Below are 22,131 nucleotides of genomic sequence, written 5' to 3' on the forward strand. Positions count from 1 at the left end.
AATCTCAAGTTGTCTTGTTAGCAATTATCAGATAAAAGAGAAATGATATAAATGACAGTCCACAAAAGTCTTTACTGCATGCTTAATAGCAGAAAACAATGAAATAGAACTTAAATTTTAAGAATTCATGAGCTGAGTAATAGTTTCCCTCTAAGGAATAGTGTTTCCGGAAAACTGGAGCTTTATACTGCCATACACAGCTTTGCTTTCATAGTGGGCAGGGTATACATTTCACTTTCCCTGTGGAGTTTATATTAATGGCAATGGCTACCAGCTCTAACTGCATTTCAACATTCTTAATCAATACTCAGGATTCTGGTACAATCTGAAGATGGAAGTGTGCCCCATGTATTCACATCAGCTAAGACTTGGTTCAACAGTATTTTATGGAATGATTTTAAAAATGCGAATTAAATTCTGTATTTTTTCACTTTTTCTAAATGTGAGAAAGTTTTATTTATTAGAATAAATAGTTGAATGCTTTTTCAAACTACACAGCCTATATCCTACCCCACCCCCATTCTAAAGGACTCTGCCATTGTTGGTGCAGAGTTTATGATTGAAAAATCAACAAAATCCTACAGCAGAGGATGGAAAGATAGTAAAACATTTGTCTTGTTCACAATACAAATAACATGAAAGCAACATGCAAGGTCAAAGTGAGTAAGTATCTATATATTACTATTAGGGGAGGTGCATTCCATGGCCTAAACTTCCTTCTTTAATGACATTACTCAATTGGATAACCTCCAGCTGATAAAGCTTAGAAGATCAAAAACAGAAATAAAAGATGCAAAAACTATTCATACTATAACTGCTATATTTAAAAATAAAAACCAAAAAGAAATGCAGACTCTTTAAAAGATGTTTATGTTTTAAAAGATATAATATATGAAGTAATATATTATTAAAACAGAATGAGAAGTTAGATTCTATTTTTGCAATAATACAATTTTTGGAAGTCTTACAAATTATTTTGACAGAAAGAGCAGCACTGGATAAATGAAATAAAAATGACAGCAAATGCTTAGAAATGGAAATCTATTAAACAAAGTTTCGTAAAATGAGAATGAGTTCTGGCAATTCTTCTCTTCTCCACCCGCCCCATCAATCTACTTTGCTGAAAATGAGGATGTTCTACACTTGGCAGATGAGGCAGAAGACAGTATACTAATGGTTTTTCCACTTGTTAATTTTGACTGTTTCTCAAACAGAAGCAAAATTAACACAAAACTATTAAATACCCTAATTTCAAGTTAACGAAAAGATCTGAAATTAGTGCATAAGCTCTACACATCTACTTAATATAGTAAACGTGGTAAGTTATAGTCCACGTGAATAAGATCTACGCATTTTCTGTCTCTGAACAAAATGAAACATTTTGGCTGAGGTGCCAATTTACATTAGATATTATACTCTTCACATGATGTCTAGGGGATTGTCATGAGGAAATTTTAAAATAGATGTCTCCGTGAGGGGAGTCATCCACAGGGTTTATCTGAGAACGGGACTGCAGGATATGTGAAGGGGATTTCTGTGGGTCTTTCCCCCTCACTCCAAGCCTAAAGATGGGCTTCAGAGGGATCGCTTAGAGAGCTTAATATGATCAGTGGTCACTGTGCATTGACATCTGACATGAAAAATAGGAGGCATTAGCTATCGATTGAGGTACTAGTGGAGAGGGAGTAGGACGAAGAGGAGGGAAAGGAAGACAGGAGGGAGCAGATGAAGCTGCACTAAGAGCCATACTTCCAGCTACAAGGGTAAATATGCAGGACTGCCTATGTGAACAGAAGGGGTCAAGAGGGAAACAAGGCCGTCCTGCAGCCATGTGAAACTCTGCCCAAAAGATCACCCAGGAGGGCAGTGACACTCTAAGAGAGTCTGGATGTACTCATTTCCTTTCCTTTCTTTTTTTTTTTTTTTTTAAAGTTTATTTATTTTGGGGCACCCAGGTGGCTCAGTTGGTTGAGTGTGTGACTTCAGCTCAGGTCATGATCTTGTGGTTTGTGAGTTTGAGCCCCATGTCGGGCTGTGCGCTGACAGCTCAGAGCCTGGAGCCTGCTTCGAATTCTGTGTCTTTCTCTCTCTGCCCCTCCCCTGCTCATACTCTCTCAAGAATAAATAAAAATGTTAAAAATTAAAAAAAAAAAATAAAGTTTATTTATTTTGAGAGAGAGACAGAGAGATAGTGAGCAGGAGAGGGGCAGAGAGAGGGAGAGACAGAATCCCAAGCAGGCTCTGTGCTGCCAGCACAGAGCCCAACACGGGGCTCGATCTCACGAACTACGAAATCATGACCTGAGCCAAAATCAAGAGTCAGGTGCTTAACCAACTAAGCCATCCAGGTGTCCCTGGATGTACTCATTTTCTAAACTGAGACTGGATATATCATATAAAGTGAATGTAAGACTTTTTATTATCTTAGAAAGATGGGATCAAAAACTCATGGATCACCTGAGTCTGCATCCTGTATCAGAGGAACAAGTTATCCTACTAAATACATTTTAAAAGGACAGCAGTAGGCAAAAATTAAAGTTCATTTTTATGATTTCATCAATCTGTAAGTTTTAATTTTTCAATTATGGCTATATAGATGAATTAGCAAACTGACTATAAATCTGTAAAAAATGCACTTAGGGAGTATTACTACATATTTAAAGTTTCCCCATTCTCACACCTTTTTACTTCCTGTAAGTTCAGTGTTCATCATATTTGAGTTACAAATGTCCTTAAAAGAACATAAGTTACTAAAGAAAAGCCTGCACCAGCTCTCTTCTACAGAGTTTTTTTGTTTGCTTACCTTTGGACAAGTGATTTCCGTCTGCTGGATCATGATGAGAGCTGAAGCTATAAGAGCTCCTTGCCTCACATAGTTCACAGGATCATTTGTCATCGGTTCTAGCAAATTAATTGCCTCCTGAAAGCATTAAAAAAACTTTAAATAAAGCTGGTATCGCTGGATTTTCAAATTAGTTACTGTCATTCTAAATCAGTGTTTTCATCTAACGTTGTAATAAGTTCATTAAAGACTACCTGGAACTGAGTATGCTTTAAGTTTCAATACAATTGATGGTAAGTGCAAAGGAAGCTTATAGAACACAAGCGCTCCTGTCGTGAAGTAAAAGAAGTCAAAAACAAAGTAACAGAAAATGAGATTAATGTTCGATAAACACCTATTATTTTCCAAGCACAGCAATATTCTATATGTGTTATCCCATATAGTTCTATTAATCCCAAAACAAACAAACAAAAAACCCACAACATAAAACCATCTTTATAAACAAAGAAACAGAGTAAGAAAGGTTAAGAAATTTGCCCAAAGCCATACAAGTAGAATGACTCCAGGCTAGTCTGACCCCAAAGCCTGGATTAAGTATCCAACTTCCTTCAAATACTAGGGTAAGGTAATGTCTTTGATGATTTTATAAGACCTAACTTAAAAAATTAAATTGATATTTACCAGGATTTCCCTAAAATCATATTCTTCAGAATAATCAGTCCTATGAAAAAAAGGATTCCTTGGTGAAATAAGTTTGGGAGTTCCTGTGTACTATATATCACCCCCTCTTACAGATTCAAAATATATACTGCTTATCAAATACTCTACAAATGTACATATCCTAGCAAAAGCTCCAAAAAGTCTTATTAAAGAAATCACTTGAACTTTGTATTTGTCCACTGTATTTGACCAAGAACTTTTTTGCCCTACTAACTTCTATTAACACCCTGTGGAACCTTAGTTAAGTGCCATGTTATAACATTCCTTCTAAGGTCCTTGGTAGGTATAAATCTAGAGGAACAGAGAAATGGGTTTACAAGATAATCAAACTTATTTCTTAATATAATATACCATTTCTTAAATATCCTTTGTTTCAAGGCCAAGGAAAGAAAAAGTTAAATCCTTTTTCTTGGGAAAACATTTTCAGTTTTCTTTACATGTGGATCTATTTATTTATTTATTTAAAATCAGTGCTGTTAACAGATACTATACACACCAGGTAAGTGTATTCTTTCTCCCCATTTCACTGAAAAATGTCATGACATTGTGCAAAGGAGCAAGTTTTTCAACTATTACTCATAATGCTGGCAATACTGTTTCTAAGATAGTCATGATACAAATATAACCAAATTTCCAGCTTGTAAGTTAAAAGACACTAACTTGGTCTTTGAGCTATGTGATATAACCTCAGCGATAGATATTTTAGAATAAACAGGTGTTTCAGGTTTTTAAGAACCAAACATAAAGCACCAAACCTTGGTCAGATAGGTACTGATATGGAGACCACACAAACTATCTAGAAACAAAGCAGACTTGCTTAGTAGGAGTAATAAAAATTTCTCATTGAATTAACTTGTTCAGATGCTGTGTCTCAAACAACATTTGCTCCTAGGTATCATATTAAGGTTAGAATAATCTGGAAAGAAAAAAAATCTAACTTAAAATATTTAACTTATGAGGCCTGCCATAAATGTCTACTGAAGACCTGAGGGAGAAAATACTTTGAAAAACATCTATCTATATTTTTCCTTTGTTTACAGATGTATCCCAGAAAAAAAAAAATGAAGGCCAATTTCTATAAACTGTATTTTATATACTCAATGATATTTGTATTTTATTAAAAAAAAATTTTTTTTTGAGAGAGAGAGAAAGACATCACATGTGACTGGGGGAGAGGGGCAGAGGGAGACAGAATCTTAAGCAGGTGCCATACTCAGGGCGGAGCCCAATGTGGGGCTTGATCCCATGACCTGGGATCCCATGATCTCATGACCTGAGATGAAATCAAGAGTCAGATGCTCAACCAACTGAGCCACCCAGGTGCCCCTACCCAATGATATTTCCAATAAAACTGCAGATATATTCTCATGTAAGAAATTCTCCCCCAAAAGAAACAAAAGCATTTTAAAAACAAATCTCTGTGATGACAGACTATGTCCAACTTGTTCACTATCATATCCTTAAATAATCTCCACCCCATCATTGATTTTTTTAAATTAAAAATTTTTATGTGTTTATTTTTGAGAGAGATAGCGCGCGCGTGCGCGCATGAGTGGGGGAGGGGCAGAGAAGAGCGAGACAAAGAATCCGAAGCAGGTTCCAGGCTCTAAGCTGTCAGCACAGAGCCTGACACAGGGCTTGAACTCATGAAAAGCGAAATCATGTCCTGAGCTGAAGTTGGACTATTAACCAACTGAGCCACCCAGACCCCCCAGCCCCCAATCACTGGTTTGACAAATATTTAGTGAAACCTACTGTGTGCCAGGTCTGACCTTAGATTCCAGCAATGAACATTGTGTTCTCAGGGACCTTACAATTCAGTGGAGAGGAGATAGACAACAAATAAACAGGTGTAAAAATACGTTGGGTGGTGATAAGTGCCATGATGAAAAATAAAGCAGGGTAAGGAGATGAATGAGAAATACTGGAAGGGAATGTTTCTCTATAAATTTTTATGTAATTCTTGTCACATGTAGTGAAAATGCCCATATTAATTCCTAGCTTCAGTAACATTTTACAGGACTAGTAAAAGTTATTAGTATCCAATACTAATACCCTTTATTTGAGAAAAAGTCAAGCAAATTAAAATTTAATTCCTGGATCAATCAATAAATACCTATGTTTTATTTTATCTAGTTTGGACAACAGAGGATAAAAAAATGATTCCTTCTGGGGCACTGGGGTGGCTCAGCTGAGTGTATGGCTAGCTCAGGTCACGATCCCATGGTTTGTGAGTTCAAGCCCCACATCGGGCTTGCTGCTGTCAACACAGAGCTTGCTTTGGATCCTTTGTCTCCCTCTTCCTCTCTGCCCGTCTCCGCTCATGCTCTCTCTCAAAAATGAATAAACATTCAAAGTGTTCTCCTTCTCTCTGATGTAAAGACATCAGAAGCATACCCTAATTATGTTCTTGTTCTAGATGTTCTCATTCTCGTTATGTTCGTGTTCCCTCATGCACTCCATTAAAACAAAAAAGTTTGGGGCGCCTGAGTGGCTCAGTCCTCAAGCATCTGACTTCGGCTCAGGTCATGATCTCACAGTTCGTGAGTTTGAGTCCCAGGTCCAGTGAGCTCGAGCTCCGCTTCAGGGGAGCCCTGCTTCTCTCTCTCTCTGCCCCTTGCTCATTTGCACCCTCTCTCTCTCAAAAAAAAAAAAGGAAAAAAAAGTTCAGCTTGGGGCAGTGGTCAAGGTGTGTCCATTTGTGTTATGAAAGGCAAAAAATGTTATGATTAGGTCACTGCTATAAATCAAGAATACTTGTTTAAGCAACAGTGCATTTCTTTATGAATCTCATGATGAACTGTACTTTCCAATCATCTACTTATCTAACCCAACTCTTTATTTTGTCACTTTTGAGGACTTAACAAATATCAGGTTATCTGTTATGTTTGTGAGGAGAGATCAGGCAAATGGCACTTAAAGTGATTTGTTTAAAATAAAACAAAAAAAGAAATCAAAGCGGATTGATTTTGGTGCTCTTATACGAGAATTTTGATTTCCACACTACTAATCATGAAAATTAAACATGTAAATTACCATTTAAAATGACCAAATTCTTTAAAGAAAAAAGTATTTTATCTTTTTCTTTTTTGAAAGAAATCAATGCTCTCAAAGAGAAATTCAACAGCATGTCTCCATTATAGCCACTCCATGGAATGTGGTTTGTTCTATTTTAATTAAAAAAAAAATTTTTTTTTAATTTAAATAATCCTGGGGCACCTGGGTGGCTTAGTCAGTTAACTCTGGCTCAGGTCATGATCTCATGGTTCCTGAGTTTGAGCCCTGCATCAGGCTCTGTGCTGACAGCTCGGAGCCTGGAGCCTGCTTCAGATTCTATGCCTCCTTCTCTCTCTGTTCCTCCCCTCCTTGAGCTCTGTCTCTCTCTCAAAAAATAAACAGTAAAAAAAATTAAAAAAAAATTTCAGTACTCTCTATACCCAACACGGGGCTCAAACTCATGACCCCGAGATCAAGAGTCACACACTCTTCCAACTGAGCCAGGTAGGCTCCCCTGGTTTGTTCATAACTGGCTTTGAGCAATCCAGCATAGTAAAGTGAGGAAGGAAGTTCTGGTAAGCTTTGTGAGGCAAGTTTACTCTTACAGATCACACCACACTTGTATTTTTGCAGCGGATGCATAAACTTCTTTGCGAGGGAAAACAGTCTGGTGCCAGGAAAGAACTGACCCCACCGGCTTTGGACTTTACCTTGTTTCCGGTACCAGCACAGCAGATGCCTAGGGCCATAGCAGCTCCATAACGCACGTGAGGATTGTAACTCTCTGACAACAATGAAACAACGCTGGGGCACTGTTCAGGGGTCCTGAGAAGAATAGAGAAAGTGAAGACAGTGTTACAGGTAAAATATTTTAAATCAAGATGGAAGAATTTTAACCAAATTTTTTTTAACTTATGGAAAACAATAATTATATTTCACACAGAAGTCGGAGAATTAAAAATCCACGGAATTCCAATTATTGACATTAAAAATCTATCTTCAATATTCAGAGAACATACACAAAGAAAGTGGAACGTATCAGTGATTCCTCAACCACAGCTCTGCCTTAGAGCATTACAGTCATTCCCTCATGCCTCCTCCATTGGGGAAAATAACCATGGGGAGCACACAATGCTCTACATCAATTCTTATATTTCCTGCTTACTGTGTTTTCAGAAGACAAAAGTTGTTACAGAGACTCCGTATGTTTCCAAAGTGGAACACAAGATTTGAGTCACCCTGTATTACTGATTGAATATAAAATTGGTAAATATGCCTTAATAATGAAAAAATTCTGTTTTCAATTATTTTTGTGTTGGTAAGAACAGAAACTGTTCTCTTCTCATCCTCTTCATATACTTCGGCCAAGACCAAAAAAATAGGATGACCCGGACTAATGAAGTACCTGACTCATTAAAAGACTACCCTGTTATAGTGATTACTCTTTAGAGGGCAGCAGGATAGGGGTAGTAACTAGAAATGAGTGTAAGGGGAATGTATGGGAGGCTGATAATGATCTTGAACTGGGTGTGTGTCATACACTGTGTTTGTTCAGTTGTGAAAATTCATGAAGCTGTTGGCTGATTATGTGCATATTTTTGGATATTACATTCAATAACAACTTAAAAAAAACACTATATACTACAGTTAATAAAAATCTTTTAAAAGATGATCTTGTTGTGAATGAAACAGTAATTACCTACAGACCAATTAAAATCTATAACTCTGTTGGAACTATCCTCTAGCCTCAAATTCTAGTAAGTGGCAAACTCAAATTTCAAATGGAATAGAGGCAAATTGATGAAAACCATCCAGAAAAGTGGAATTTTGCTACAAGAGAAAGTTGGATTATTTACTGCTTACAACAGAGTCCATCATTCTTTCTTGAAAATGTTCTCAGTTTGACTAAGTTTCCTAGTAGGAATAATCTATAAATAATACTAATGACAACACCATGGAGAAAAAATTTGGGGCTGTGAAAGATTCAGTGCACTAGGAAACAGAAGATCTGGGTTCTAGTCCTAGTTTTGCTAATTTCTTAGTATGTGACATTAGGCAAGTCACTTTCTTCTTTTTGTAATTACAGATAACTTTTTTTTTTTAAATTTTTTTTTTTAACGTTTATTTACTTTTGAGACAGGGAGAGACAGAGCATGAATGGGGGAGGGTCAGAGAGAGAGAGGGAGACACAGAATCTGAAACAGGCTCCAGGCTCTGAGCTGTCAGCACAGAGCCCGACACAGGGCTCGAACTCACAAACCGTGAGATCATGACCTGAGGTGAAATCAGACGCTTAACCAACTGAGCCACCCAGGTGCCCCGATAACTTTTCTTTTTGCAGGAGTAATATAAAAAACAAAATGAGCAAATAATTAAAAATATAGTAATAACATACATACCTTCAGTTAATGCATAGTGACATAAATAACAATATATTACATAAAAGGAAGCCATAAAGTCAGAAACCCATGTTCCAGTTCCTGTTTTGCCTCTAAACAGCTGAGATAATTTAGATAAGATTCAATGAACCAAACATTCTGGGCTTCCTTTCTATGTATGAAAAAAGAAGAATGGGACTAGAAGTTCCATAATGTCTGTCCCACTTTACAATTAGCTTTGGTTCATAGCTTTTAATGAACCAAACATCAAAGGTTTTCAATGTTCATTATTACAGGACATTTCTTCAATGAGAAATATTCCTATGAGACTTAAAGTGGTATTACACCAATACGTTGTTGGAGAGTCATTCTGCAACTTATAGTTTACTTTTATTTAACTTTTATTTTTCACTCCTATTAGGCTAAGAACTTAGAGCTCTGTCCATAACTCGATACTAAAATTCTCTGACCAACTCAAGGATTCTGTCACCAAATTAATTACAAATAAAACCAACTCAAGACTGAACATATCCCAAGGGCTAATACTGTGTTTTCTATATATTTTATTTTCCATAAATTATTAGCAGAGTGCTTGATACTAAAGACAAAATAATTTTTATTATTTAGTAAAACGTAAAAGGAACCAAGATAAATTTATAGTTATAGACTTAAACAGTAAGTATTTTTACTAGGTTCAAAGCCTAATGGTTAATTAACCTCTGGCAGAGGGTGGGGTGGGGGTGGGGGCGGGAATCAAAACCTTCCCTGTTCCCTTGCCCTCTGAAGTTTATAATTTAGCTGCATAATCAAAAAAAGGGAAAGTTAACAAGTACCTGTGCTGCCCCATTAGGGCTAATTGAGTGTCTTAATTTTATTGTGCTTTAAAGTTCTCAGTAGGGAGACCACACAGAGGGCTAGGTAAAGCCTGCTTGAAAAAATGAAACACCAGTTGAAATAGGTACCTAATTCTTTTTTTAAAAGTTTATTTATTTATTTGTGGGGAGGGGGAGAGAGAGAGAGAGAAAGAGAGAGAAAGAGAGAGTCTCAAGCAGGCTCCGCACTGTCAGTGCAGTGGCCAATGCAGGGCTCAAACTCAGGAACCATGAGATCATGACCTGAGCCAGTTGGACACTTAACCATTTGAGCCACCCAAGTGCTCCAGTACCTAATTCTAATTTGTTGTTTCAGTACAATTTCTGGGCTTGTAGTCAACAGTCAACTTGCCAGCTTTATTATCTATACAAACTTACCGTAGAGCAGGAACTATGCAAGGGAATACGCATAAGTCACTGCTATATCATCTGATCATACATGCATATATGAACTCCTTTCTCTCAACATACTGGCTATTAACTACTGTTTCTTTACTGAATATTTTGTGCAACCTCAACATCAAATCATATTAATAAATCAAATGTTTTCAAGAATATGGTGTCTTTTTTCTAATCCTTCACTAGAGAAGGAAAAATACGGCAATATAAGTATATAGGCAGAAACACTGTTCTATGCACATGGGGTCTATCACACTGGCAATCTGCTGAGGCCATAAACCTCAGGGTAGTCCTTCGGTATAACTGTGAATTTATAATTCTCACTAGGTTAAGTGCCATAGGAATAACATAATGACAAAGGAATTAAGAATACAGGGGCATCTGGGTGGCTCAACCTGTTAAGCATCTGACTTTGGCTCCAGTCATGATCTCACAGTTGGTGAGTTCAAGCCCCACAAGGGGCTCTCTGCTGTCAGCGTGGAGCCTGCTTCAGATCCTCTGTCCCCTTTCCCTTTTGCCCTTCCCCTGCTCTCTCTCAAAAACTAAACTTTAAAAAAGAATTAAAAAAAAAAAAAAAAAAAAGGATATACACTCTGTTACCCCAAATAGCCAAAGTAATGTTGAAAAGGAAAATCAAAACTGGAGGCATCACAATTCTGGACTTTATGCTGCATTACAAAGCTCTAATCATCAAGACAGTATGGTACTGGCACAAAAACAGACACATAGATCAATGGAATAGAATAGAGAACCCAGAAATGGACTCACATATGTATGGCCAATTAATCATCAACAAAGCAGGAAAGAATATCCAATGGAAAAAAGACAGCCTCTTCAGCAAATGGTGTTGGGAAAACTGGACAGCAACATGCAGAAGAATGAACCTAAACCACTTTCTTACACCATACACAAAAATAAACTCAAAATGGATGAAAGACCTAAATATAAGACAGGAAACCATTAAAATCCTACAGAAGAAAACAGGCAACAATCTCTTTGACCTCGGCCGCAGCAATTTCTTACTAGACATGTCGCCTGGAGGCAAGGGAAACAAAGCAAAAATGAACTACTGGGACCTCATCAAGATAAAAAGCTTCTGCACAGCAAAGGAAACAATCAGCAAAACTAAAAGGCAACCACAGGAATGAGAGAAGATATTTGCAAATGACATATCGGATAAAGGGTTAGTATCCAAAATCTAAAAAGAAGTTATCAAACTCAACACCCAAAAAATGAGTAATCCAGTAAAGAAATGGGCAAAAGACATGAACAGACACTTCGAAAGAAGACATCCAGATGGCTAACAGACACATGAAAAGATAGTCAACATCACTCATCATCAGGGAAATACAAATCAAAACCACAATGAGATATTACCTCACACCTGTCAGAATGGCTAAAATTAACAACTCAGGCAACAATAGATGTTGGCAAGGATGCGGAGAAAGGGGAACACTTTCGCACTGCTGGTGGGAATGCAAACTGGAAATACAGCCACCCTGGAAAACAGTATGGAGGTTCCTCAAAAAATTAAAAATAGAACTACCCTACGATCCAGTAATTGCACTACTAAGTATTTATCCAAAGGATAAAAAAAATGCTGATTTGAAGGGGCACATGCACACCAATGTTTATAGTAGTGCTATCAACAATAACCGAATTATGGTAAGAGCCCAAATGTCCATCAACTTACAAATGGATAAAGAAGATGTGGTGTATATATTATATATATACATATTATATATGTATATATATAATGTATAAGAAACAAAACAGATGAACATAGGGGAAGGGAAGGAAAAATAAGATAAAAACAGAGAGGGAGGCAAACAATAAGAGACTCTTAAACAGAACAAAACTGATGGCTGCTGGAGGGGTGTTGGGTGGGGATATGGGTTAAATCAGTGATGGGCATTAAGGAGGGCCCTTGTTGAGAATAGCACTGGATGTTATACGTAAGTGATGAATAACTAAATTCTATTCCTGAAACTACTATTACACTATGTTAACTTGGATTTAAATAAAATAAATAAATAAAATGAATATACACCCTGTTAAACTCCCTTGTATTCACTACCAAAAGATTAAATAAGCTAAGTAGTACCCTGAATTTCAAAGTGCCTACAATGTCTTCAACCAAATATACAACAAACACCTCAACCAACAGACAGAATTCCATACAGAAAGAGGAATAAGGGCCAGCCCTCCTGTAAACTGCTTCCCTTCCCATGACATTTCATTTACACACCCAGGAAACTCACATCTTTCTTTAATCATTCTATTCTCTCATTCCCCGTATCTTATCTACCACCAAGTCATGTGAAACCCTTAAATCTTGTTTCTGTTTCCACTGCCTGTTTCAGGCCTCAATAATCTCTCACTGGAACTAACAGTGACTCCTTAAATAATCTCTCTGCCTTCTTTTCCTCTTGCCTTCATTTTGCTGTGGTAGGGAGAACATGGGTTTGGAATCAGAAAGACCTGAATTCCAATTCCAGCACAGCCAATTAATAACAGAGTGGCAACCACTAAATCTCTCTGAGCCTTAACTGCATTACCCATAATATGGTATCTGTTCCACCTTATTTATGCTGGGGAGAGTTGGTGGGATGTATGACAGACAGAGTAGAATACCGTATTATAATGACTGAAATCTAAATGCATTACCAGAAATTGTCTTTGGATCAGAACCAGGAATTTGGTTACTCTAGCTGTGGTTTGGGTTCTTACTTGTAAAAAAGGGAAGGTAGTAACTCATGCCCAAATATTCATGCAAAATAATATAAAGTGAGTTGGATATTAAACCTAGAAAGCTCGTTGTATTCAGAGTCCTGACCTCCAGATATCCTCACCAAGTTTTTAAGGAGCTAATGGCACAGAACATTTACCCACTCATCCCTTGGCTGCAGCCAGGGTAAGACATTCCAGGGAAAACTGACTAACACAAAAGAGCTTATTCTAAATGTATTTTAAAACTTCATTTATTTCATGATGTTCACTTATTAAAAAAGTATTATACTTAGAATAAGATATTAATAGTTTCATAAGGTTCAGAGAAAATTTTGCCAGCAAACATAAATACTGGGAGCTTAATGCAGAGCTTTATCTAGTTGATTACCATAAAGACTGAAATAGGTTGTGAGGCTATAAACTCAAAGAACATAAAAAAATTCTTGTCAAATTTCTCAGTCTATAACAGTTCCAATCCTGACACATTCTTCAGTTTAAGTGTTACGACAAGAAATTATAAATTCTTTAATAAATTAGCTTAGACATTCAGTCCCTTCAAGAGTACAATAAAGCCAGAATATTCTATGTTTACTTTAATTTTTAGCAAGTAGCTCTAAAAGGACAAAAGATCTTTCTAAGCAATGATTGGAATGTAAATATTCGCTGAAAGCAAAATTTCTACACATTAATCTTTGCCTAAACATTATAATATATGTAGAATGTATGTATAAATATAAAAATTTTAAAGTAAGTTAATAAATGAATAAGTGGTAAAATAATTATCAACATCACTTTGAGGCTTGGAATGAATTAATGGACTTCAGGATAATTATCAATGACTACTGATATCATAAAAATGGAAACAAGTACACCTTATGTGTACTGCCAGCCCTGTCCCTCCAAAGGGGGGAGGGGAGGGGGGAGGGAGGGAGGGAGAGAGAGAGAGAGAGAGAGAGGAGAGAGAGAGGAGAGAGAGAGGAGAGAGAGAGGGAGGGAGGGAGAGAAACTGAGCCTCAATGTGATCAACCAAGCTCCGATATCCAATTATCAATTTACAGGAAATAGAGAAGACTAAAAACCACACTATTTTACATACAGGGATGCAGGGTGCAATTAGCAAAACCCATACTGTGGAAACTTGACAGTAATAATGACCTTGTTTCTTCAACAAATAAACTGCAAGAAGGAAACAAAAAGAGGCGAGGAAAAGCAAGAGATGGGGAGAAATTAAATTAAAAGAAAATACACCAAATCTTTAATAGTAGCCCATAAGGCTTTCTTTTAGTTATTTTAGATAATTCTGACACTACTTAACTCTTAGCTTTTCTAAAAAATTCTCTCAGATAACATCACGAAATAATTCCTGTCATTTGATATACTTTCCTCAGACTCAGATCAGCATTTATAATAAAGTATTTAAATGACTTATCCCTGATCAGCAATAAAAACTCACCTCATCTCTATGTCTCCATGAACATATTTAAAAAAATAAATGTCTAGAAGCGATCAAGTCACAGGAAAATAGTGGATTTTGTTTTATTGGAGAGGGGGAGGTAGAGAGCAAGGGATTCAACAGTTTGGAAACCACTGTATTAGCATAAAATGTATCACATACGACAGCTTTTTTTCACATATTTATGTTTTGGTATGTTAAATTTAAAAGTGTATTTACTCAATTATAAATTTGTTAGCTGCATTTGTTTTTAACAATGGAGCTAAAAGTAGTGGGAATTGTAGCAACTTTTCTTGTTCTCCTTTACTTTTTGGTTTATAAAAATAAAAAAGTGAATATCATTAGGATAAAAAGCAGAGAGATAGATTTTTTGAATTTTATTTTCATCACAATATAAAAAAGATACATCAAATATGCATTATCAGGAAAATAACCGAAAAAGAAGGAAGCAGTTTTGTTTCCCAAGCATACTTTTATCCCATAAACTTCCATATCACAAGCTACTGCTATGTGTGGATTTCCACTTTATCAGTTTATAAGCTCAGGTCATGATCTCATCATATGTGAGTGAGTTCGAGCCCCTTGCTTGGGATTCTCTCTCTCTCTCTCTCTCTCTCTCTCTCTGCCCCTCCCTCACTCGTGTTCTCACATTCTCTCAAAATAAATAAACTTTAAAAAAAGGAGGGATTTCTTTAAAAATATATCAAATTGCATCCCTGTATCTAGAGAAATCTGTAATATTAAAAAAGTTATAGTATATTATTAGTACATTCCCACCAGCCCTTAAAATGACCAAACCAAGAAAAGTCTACAGTATGAGTGGGATGCTATTAACTTGTAGATTATTAAAGATTTCATTGGTATTTCCTTGATTTTATAAAAATGAAAATGTACCTCAATTCTCAGAAAGTTTAATTCATTTCTGATATTTAAATAAGTGTCCCGATGATAAAAGTCTGTTTATAATAGCTGATTACAGGGATTACTGAAGACTTGCAGAGCTGAGCAACTTTACATAAAAATATTTGGATCTTTTATGATCATCAACTATAATTCCAGGTATAAGAGTTCTTTTGATTAAAGGACATTGCCATTTCATGACATCAAGTTGTATTATAGAGTTTCACTGATATTTTAAGAAATCTTATTCTTCTGTTCTTGACAAAAGTAGATAGTCATAAGCAGCTCTGTCTGGCATTAACAATCTGGCAAAAACTGTCGGAATCAACTTGTATAGAACTCTGCAATCTAGTCAAAAACTTACAACAACCAGGGGACAGCTTAAGGAATCATTGTTGTAAGGGAGGGCTGTGACATTTTCAACTGCCTGCCTACCACCCCTACTCCCGAGATGGTGGGTTCAGTGGAGAGCATGGCCTGTGTCCTGGTACAGGCTGCTAATGAGAGGGAGAAAGGAAGACTATTCTCATAGAATTGTGGCTATGTTTCAACCTGTCTGGTGGCTCCTTGAAGCACCAGTGCACAGTCTGCCTTTGTTTCACCAAACTCAGAGTACTCCCAGGGCTGCAGCAACTTCCCAGGTGATATTTGCTGAAAACACTTAAAGGCGAAAGTATTGGCCATAACCCTTATAAAAGGGGTTAATAGGATAGGAAATAAACAGACCAAAAAGCTTGGAAAGAAAGAGGCTGGGAAAGGAGATATGTGGAGTTAATAAGGGCTTCTAAAAGCTCCCGCGTATACTGGGGGAATTGAGAATACCACACGCATACTCAGGGCTGGATGCATACTCAGGAAAGGCCTGAGAACTGTAAACTTTCATCTCAGGCCGTGCACAAACAGGAAGCGAAAGCTAAGGCAGAGTGGTAAATGACCTGGTTAAGTGTTGAAGGAGCGCCCTAGCACACAGCCAATTTGCAAATAGTCTTTTTCCTTTTCCTTTGATTTTTCTTTTCTTGGCTCCAGGCAATGAAGGAAACTCTAGCAAAAACACTAGCTGAACACTAAGCTAATGTAACACAGACTTCAGTGGCCATTCATGAGAAAGAATACAGACTTTATAACACTACTTTAGAAAAGTCACCAATCTATAACAAGCAGCAATAATAAACCCTTGGAAGGGGGGAAGAGTCTGATTTCCTTTGTTGCCACAGTATAATATTCAAAATACCCAGTTTTCAATAAAAAATTAAGAGTCATGCAAAGAAGTAAGAAAGTACAGCCCATTCAGAGGAAGATAAGAAATTAATAGGGGTGCCTGGGTGGCTCAGTCGGTTAAGTATCTGACTCTTTGATTTCAGCTCAGGTCATGATCTCACAGTTCCATGAGTTGGAGTGCCACTCTGTGCCGGTAATGTGGAGCCTGCCTGGGATTCTCTCTCTCCCTCTGGCCCTCCCCACTCACGCATGCTCTCTCCCCCCACCCCCCTCTCTTTCAAAAAAAAAAAAAAAAAAAGTAAGTCACGGTAAGGGGTATTGGAAGAGCCAGGAGAGGAGCGTTTAACAGTATTAATTATGGCACTCAGAGTAGGCTTCAATGATCAAGTGATATTTAGGCAAGGACAGGAAGGCAGTGAGGAAGCAAGCCAAGTGGTTATGTGGGGGAAGAGTGTATCAGGTAGAGGAAACAGCTCATGCATATCCCTATGCTGGAACAATGCCAGGCATGTTTGCGAAGCAGCAAAGGCCAATGGTTTGAGTGTCATGAAGAAGGGGAAGAATAGTTGAAACTATGGCCAAATCATAAAAGCTTTACAGGAACTTTATAGGCCAGGGGTTTATTAGAACTTTGGCTTTTACTGTGAGTGAAATTAAGGGCCAATGGAGAATTCTGAACAAAGGAATTATATGATCTGACTTGTGTTAAAAGGGTCATTTTGGCTGCTTTACTGAGAATAGAGGGCAAAGGTAGAAGAAAGAAGACTGGTTAAGAGGCTACCTGGAAATCCAGTCAAGATATGATGGTGACTTAGTAAGGTAAGATGGCAGCAGATGTGGGGGGGGAAATTCAGTGTATAATATATATACGTATATATATATATATATATATATATATATATATATATATGTATATATACACACACACACGTGTATATATGTATACACATGCATATATATATACATGTGTATATATACAGTGTGTATATATATGTACATGTATACACACACACACACACTGAAGGTAGAACCAACAAGATATTTTAAGTTTATTTTTTTATTTTGAAGTGGCGGGGCGGGGGGGGGGGGCGGGCAGAGGCAGAGAGAATGGCAAGCAGGCTCTGTGCCACTAGCACAGAGCCATATGCGGGCTCAAACTCACATGTTGGGAGATCATGACCTGAGCCGAAACGAGGAGTTGGGATGCTTAAACGACCGAGATTTCCAAGTGCCCCAACAAGATTTCTTGACGGATAACATGCAGAATGTGAGAAAAAGAGAGTGGAAGGATGCAAATATCTTTGCCAGAGATAAAGAAACCAATACATAGAGCAGATTCGGAGGGAAAGAGCAGAAGTTCAGTTTTAGACAATCTGAGTCTTAGACTGCTCTTTTAAGTCAAAGAATCTGTTCCATAAATTAAAAGGAGGTGCCTGGATGGCTCAATCAGTTAAACACCTGACTCTTGATCTCGGTTCAGGTCATGATTTCATGGTTCGTGGGATCAAGCCCCATATTGGGATCTGCACTGAAATCTTGGAGCCTGCCTGGGATTCTTTCTCTCCCTCTCTCTCTGCCCCGTCTCTGCTCATGCACTCTCTCTTTCAAAATAAATAAATAAACTTAAAAAATAAAAAAGTTAATTAAAAAGGCACCAGGGACAAAATGCATTATTTTAGAAAAAATGTACCAATTATTAGAGTCTGAATCTGAACTTTTAGCTACTTTAGTAAGAATCTATCTGGAGTTCTTGGTAAATGAGATATTCCACACAAACGAAGTTTCCAGATATCTGAAATTTCATCCAACTAGTATGAATCGTACTTTTATATAATTGTCATTTGGGATGGCAATCTTTTAAAAAATGCATTTCACATATTCCTGCCATCTAAAACAGAGCTAAATAAAGATGACTTAACCTTTTCTTAAATATGTAGAAGTAACCACTCTGGTAGCAAGTATTATACCACGTAAAATTGTGAAGGGCTGAGTTACAGGTGAGCCACAAGCCTCTATTCTGAGTAGACCTACATGCCTACACTTTGTATTTCCTGTTTCTTCAGCAGACCCCTTTTGCTATCACCAAAGTGCCTGTCCACCTTTTAATTTGTTAATCTACTTATGGAGTAGGCATCGAAATGTTTGTTAAAATGGTCTCAAGAGTGAATTTATCACTGAACTTTTTCTTGAAGTTTCTTTATTTATTTTTGAGAGAGAGAGTGAGTGCGAGCAGGGGAAAAGCAGAGAGAGAGGGAGATAGAGAATCCCAAGCAGACTCTGCACTCATGTGGAACCCAATGCAGGGCTCGATCTCATGACTGTTAGTTAGATCATGACCTGATATGAAATCAAGAGACACTTAATCGACTGAGCCACCCAGGTGCCCCTATCACTGACCATTCTTTTGTACTATTTAGATTTACCACCATGTGCAAGTGGTATTTTCACTAAAGAGGAGAGAGAGACATGTTTCTGTGAGTATATATGTAAAGGGATTTGGATTGAGGACTTATAGGCTGCTTTCCATCTAACATGCGTGAGTTTTTAGAGGGCTTATAGTTATTGCCAACTGAGAGACTTGTCTACCTTTCATCTATTTATTATTATCTTGCTTTTTTCCTGATTATCAGCTATACTTCTAAGAACCCAAAGTTGCCAAACAAGTAGTTTGAACTAGCTATGTTCCCTAGCCATTAAACTAATTTAAAAATAGAAAAAAATAATCCAACCACCAATTTTAACTACTTATACTTACGATTAAAAAAAAGGTGAGCGAATGTGGGTGAGAGGGTTAGTACTGGTAAAGTAGTATAATAGTAATAACGGTCATCATTTAAAAAATATATTCCATGAATATTTTAATAAATATTATCTAGAGGGGCACCTGGGTGGTTCAGTAGGTTAAGCGTCTGATTTTGGCTCAGGTCATGATCTTACGGTTCATGAGTTCAAAACCCCTGTCAGGCTTTGTGCTGACAGTTTGGAGCCTGAAGCCTGCTTCAGATTCTGTGTCTCCCTCTCTCTCTGCCCCTCCTTTGTTTGTGCGCTCTCTGTCTCTCAAAAATAAATAAACATTGAGAGAATAATAAACAAACATGGTATCTATAAACACAAATCCATGAAGGTATCTATAAACATAAACTTGTTTCAGACAAGTCTTTTCATTGAATATAATGTTCCTATTGTGTGACAGGTACTAAACTGTGATTCAGAATAAAGCAGTGTTTCAGAATATTTCCATATTCCTAAAGAGAATCCTGGAACATTAAAATCCACTTGAATATTATTTTACATGTTTTCATACTCAAAATTCATAGCAAATATTTTTTATAAAATACTGAATTTTGAGTTAAAAAAAAACACAAATATTGAACAAAATCTCAATTGCTCAGTAGAACTGAAATGAATCAAGTATCTTCCACACAAGCTAAGGAATATAAATTTGAAACAGAAAAAGGGCACAAATGCTATGGCTGACCTGGAAGTAATTAAGCACTTTAAAAATGAGGATCTATGGGGCACCTGGGTGGCTCAATTGGTAAAGTGTCCGACTTCAACTCAGGTCATTATCTTGTGGTTCATAAGTCGAGCCCCACATTGGGCTCTGTGCTGACAACTCAGAGCCTGGAGTCTGCTTCGGATTCTATGTCTCCCTATCTCTGCCCCTCCTCCACTAGTGCTCTGTCTCTGTCTTCCAAAAATAAATAAATGTCAAAAAAAAAATTAAAATGAGGGATCTATGATGATCTTTTAAAAGGAAATTTTGAGAATGCTAGAAGTTCTAATGCTAATAAGCTAGTCTTACAGTTTAGAAAAACTTTGCATAGCTGTTAAAATTTTTATATCAATTTTCTAAAATAAGGCAGAAGTATATTTTCATTACATTCTGTATGCTTTCCCCAATATATCTGTGGAGGAAAAAAAAAAAACTGCCGAAGAACCGACTCCCCAATCCAGAGGACATCTGCTTGAAAAATGAGCAATGAAAGTTTCTGCTAAAACCTATGTATACAAGTAGAATGTAGACCTTTCTGCACTCTTCTATATAAGGTTGCAACCAGAGAGAATTAATTGTGTTCCACAGCAAACACATAAAAGCTGGATAAGAATCATGTTTTGAAACTAGAACTCTGGAAATTACTGTAAGGCTCACAGGGCAGAATCTTCACAGAATGCAAGCTCCAGAATTTCTAGACTTTTTTTTTCTCAAATGGGAAAAACAGCTCAGTATTAATCTGAAACAAAACTATCTTAAACTAGAATGACAGAGACTTATTTCATTCCCCCAAATATCAAAGAAAGCTCTTACAAACACAACATGAATAGGGTCATGAACTGGTTCAACATACTTAACTGGTAGTTTTATGAATTATAATGAATGCTGCTACTCTCTAAAAATGAATATATCAAAGAGGAAATAACCTTCTTGGCAGGCTTGCAGCTATACAACACATTTGTTTCATTGCTTTCAAGTGCCAGTGCTGGAGGCTCTGAATAAGTCCACGGGAGAACTTCAGTCACAGCAGCAAACAGGTCTACCGAGCAGATAAGATAACATGCTTGGGAGACTGACAATACGAGGTAAGTATTTAACAAATAATCTAAAAGTTTTTTTTTTCTTTCTTCAAAAAAAAACTGCTATCTTTCATTTCTACTCAGTGATTTAAAAGCCTAAATGAAAATTTACTGATGTTAAAGGAGATATTTAATAGGGGATTTACAGATTTTATGAATAAATGGTTTAATCTTCCTCTTAGCTTACCCTCCTTCCTAAGGAAACTGCAGAGGTTAAGGGAGAAAACGATTACTTAGAACCAAAAGAAAGAACTGTTTGAAATTTGGCGTAAAGTGATAAATTTGGAGAATATTTGTTGTTGCAGAAACAGGCTTTCTTTGAAAGATGAAGTTACTAAAAACAATTATTTGGATTCTAGTAATTATTTTTTTCCTTCTCTCTAAAGGACTTATAAAATGTTTCATAAAAATGTTACTTACATCAGTATTAAGATAAACTTGATCAGATAAACCCAACTACAAACAAGGATTCCTAGCTGGTAAATGATTTATTTGGACCTTACATGGGCTTGAAGTATTTCTAGGTGAGTGTGTACCAAAAAGGTCTATTCAGAACTATTTAGTGCTTTGATGTTTCTAGTCTTATGTACATATTCTAGAGTGAAGGTAAAAAGACATTCAAGGATCGGAAACAGCTAGCCTTTTTTTACGACTACTGAAAAAATTAATGTATCTCCTGTTTCATAACCTGAGGCATATCAGGAATATGACTATGGAACTAAGTTGCATTGCCACAAGTGCACAAGAGACTTACTCAGATGGGAAGGGCTACTAAGCTCAAGTGTTTAACTATTTTTTTAAAATAAAGAAATAATATAATGCAATTCACATATTTTATACATCTAGGGAGAAACTCTCGGAACTCACTGGCATTCAAATTCAAACAGGAGTCTACCACTACAGCAAAAAAAAAAAAAAAGAGAGCAAGAGAAACTAATCAACAGTCTTTCTTTCACAGCTATCCGTTTCTTTCACTAAGCCTTATGAAAGTGGAGCCTCTGCTGAAGACTAAACACTTGGGCCTTTACCTACAGAAATGGACAGATGGTGTGTATGCTCTCATTTTAGAGAACCTGAAAATATTTTTTGAAGGAAGGAGTCAACTTT

General features: G+C 36.8%; 1 protein-coding gene and 1 long non-coding RNA gene across 3 annotated transcripts in view; one reads left to right on the forward strand and one right to left on the reverse strand.

Annotated features, from left to right (window-relative positions):
* PSMD1 (proteasome 26S subunit, non-ATPase 1) overlaps nt 1–22,131 on the reverse strand; it is a 93,443-nt gene that overhangs the window by 23,843 nt on the left and 47,469 nt on the right. Inside the window, exons 17-18 of the mRNA XM_049614719.1 lie at nt 7,210–7,324; nt 2,804–2,920 (exon numbers count right to left, since the gene is read on the reverse strand). Of these exons, the coding sequence (XP_049470676.1) occupies nt 2,804–2,920; nt 7,210–7,324 (232 nt within the window). The remainder of the gene's footprint in view (nt 1–2,803; nt 2,921–7,209; nt 7,325–22,131) is intronic.
* LOC125911097 (uncharacterized) lies at nt 16,797–22,071 on the forward strand. 2 transcript variants are annotated; one of them, XR_007454251.1, is made up of 3 exons: nt 16,797–17,268; nt 20,883–21,030; nt 21,983–22,071. It is a non-coding gene; the product is annotated as an uncharacterized LOC125911097 (long non-coding RNA). The 2 variants fall into 2 exon arrangements; XR_007454252.1 differs by having other exon boundaries at nt 20,923–21,030.

This window comes from Panthera uncia, assembly GCF_023721935.1.
Source record: "Panthera uncia isolate 11264 chromosome C1 unlocalized genomic scaffold, Puncia_PCG_1.0 HiC_scaffold_3, whole genome shotgun sequence".
In the NCBI taxonomy this organism is placed as follows: domain Eukaryota; kingdom Metazoa; phylum Chordata; class Mammalia; order Carnivora; family Felidae; genus Panthera; species Panthera uncia.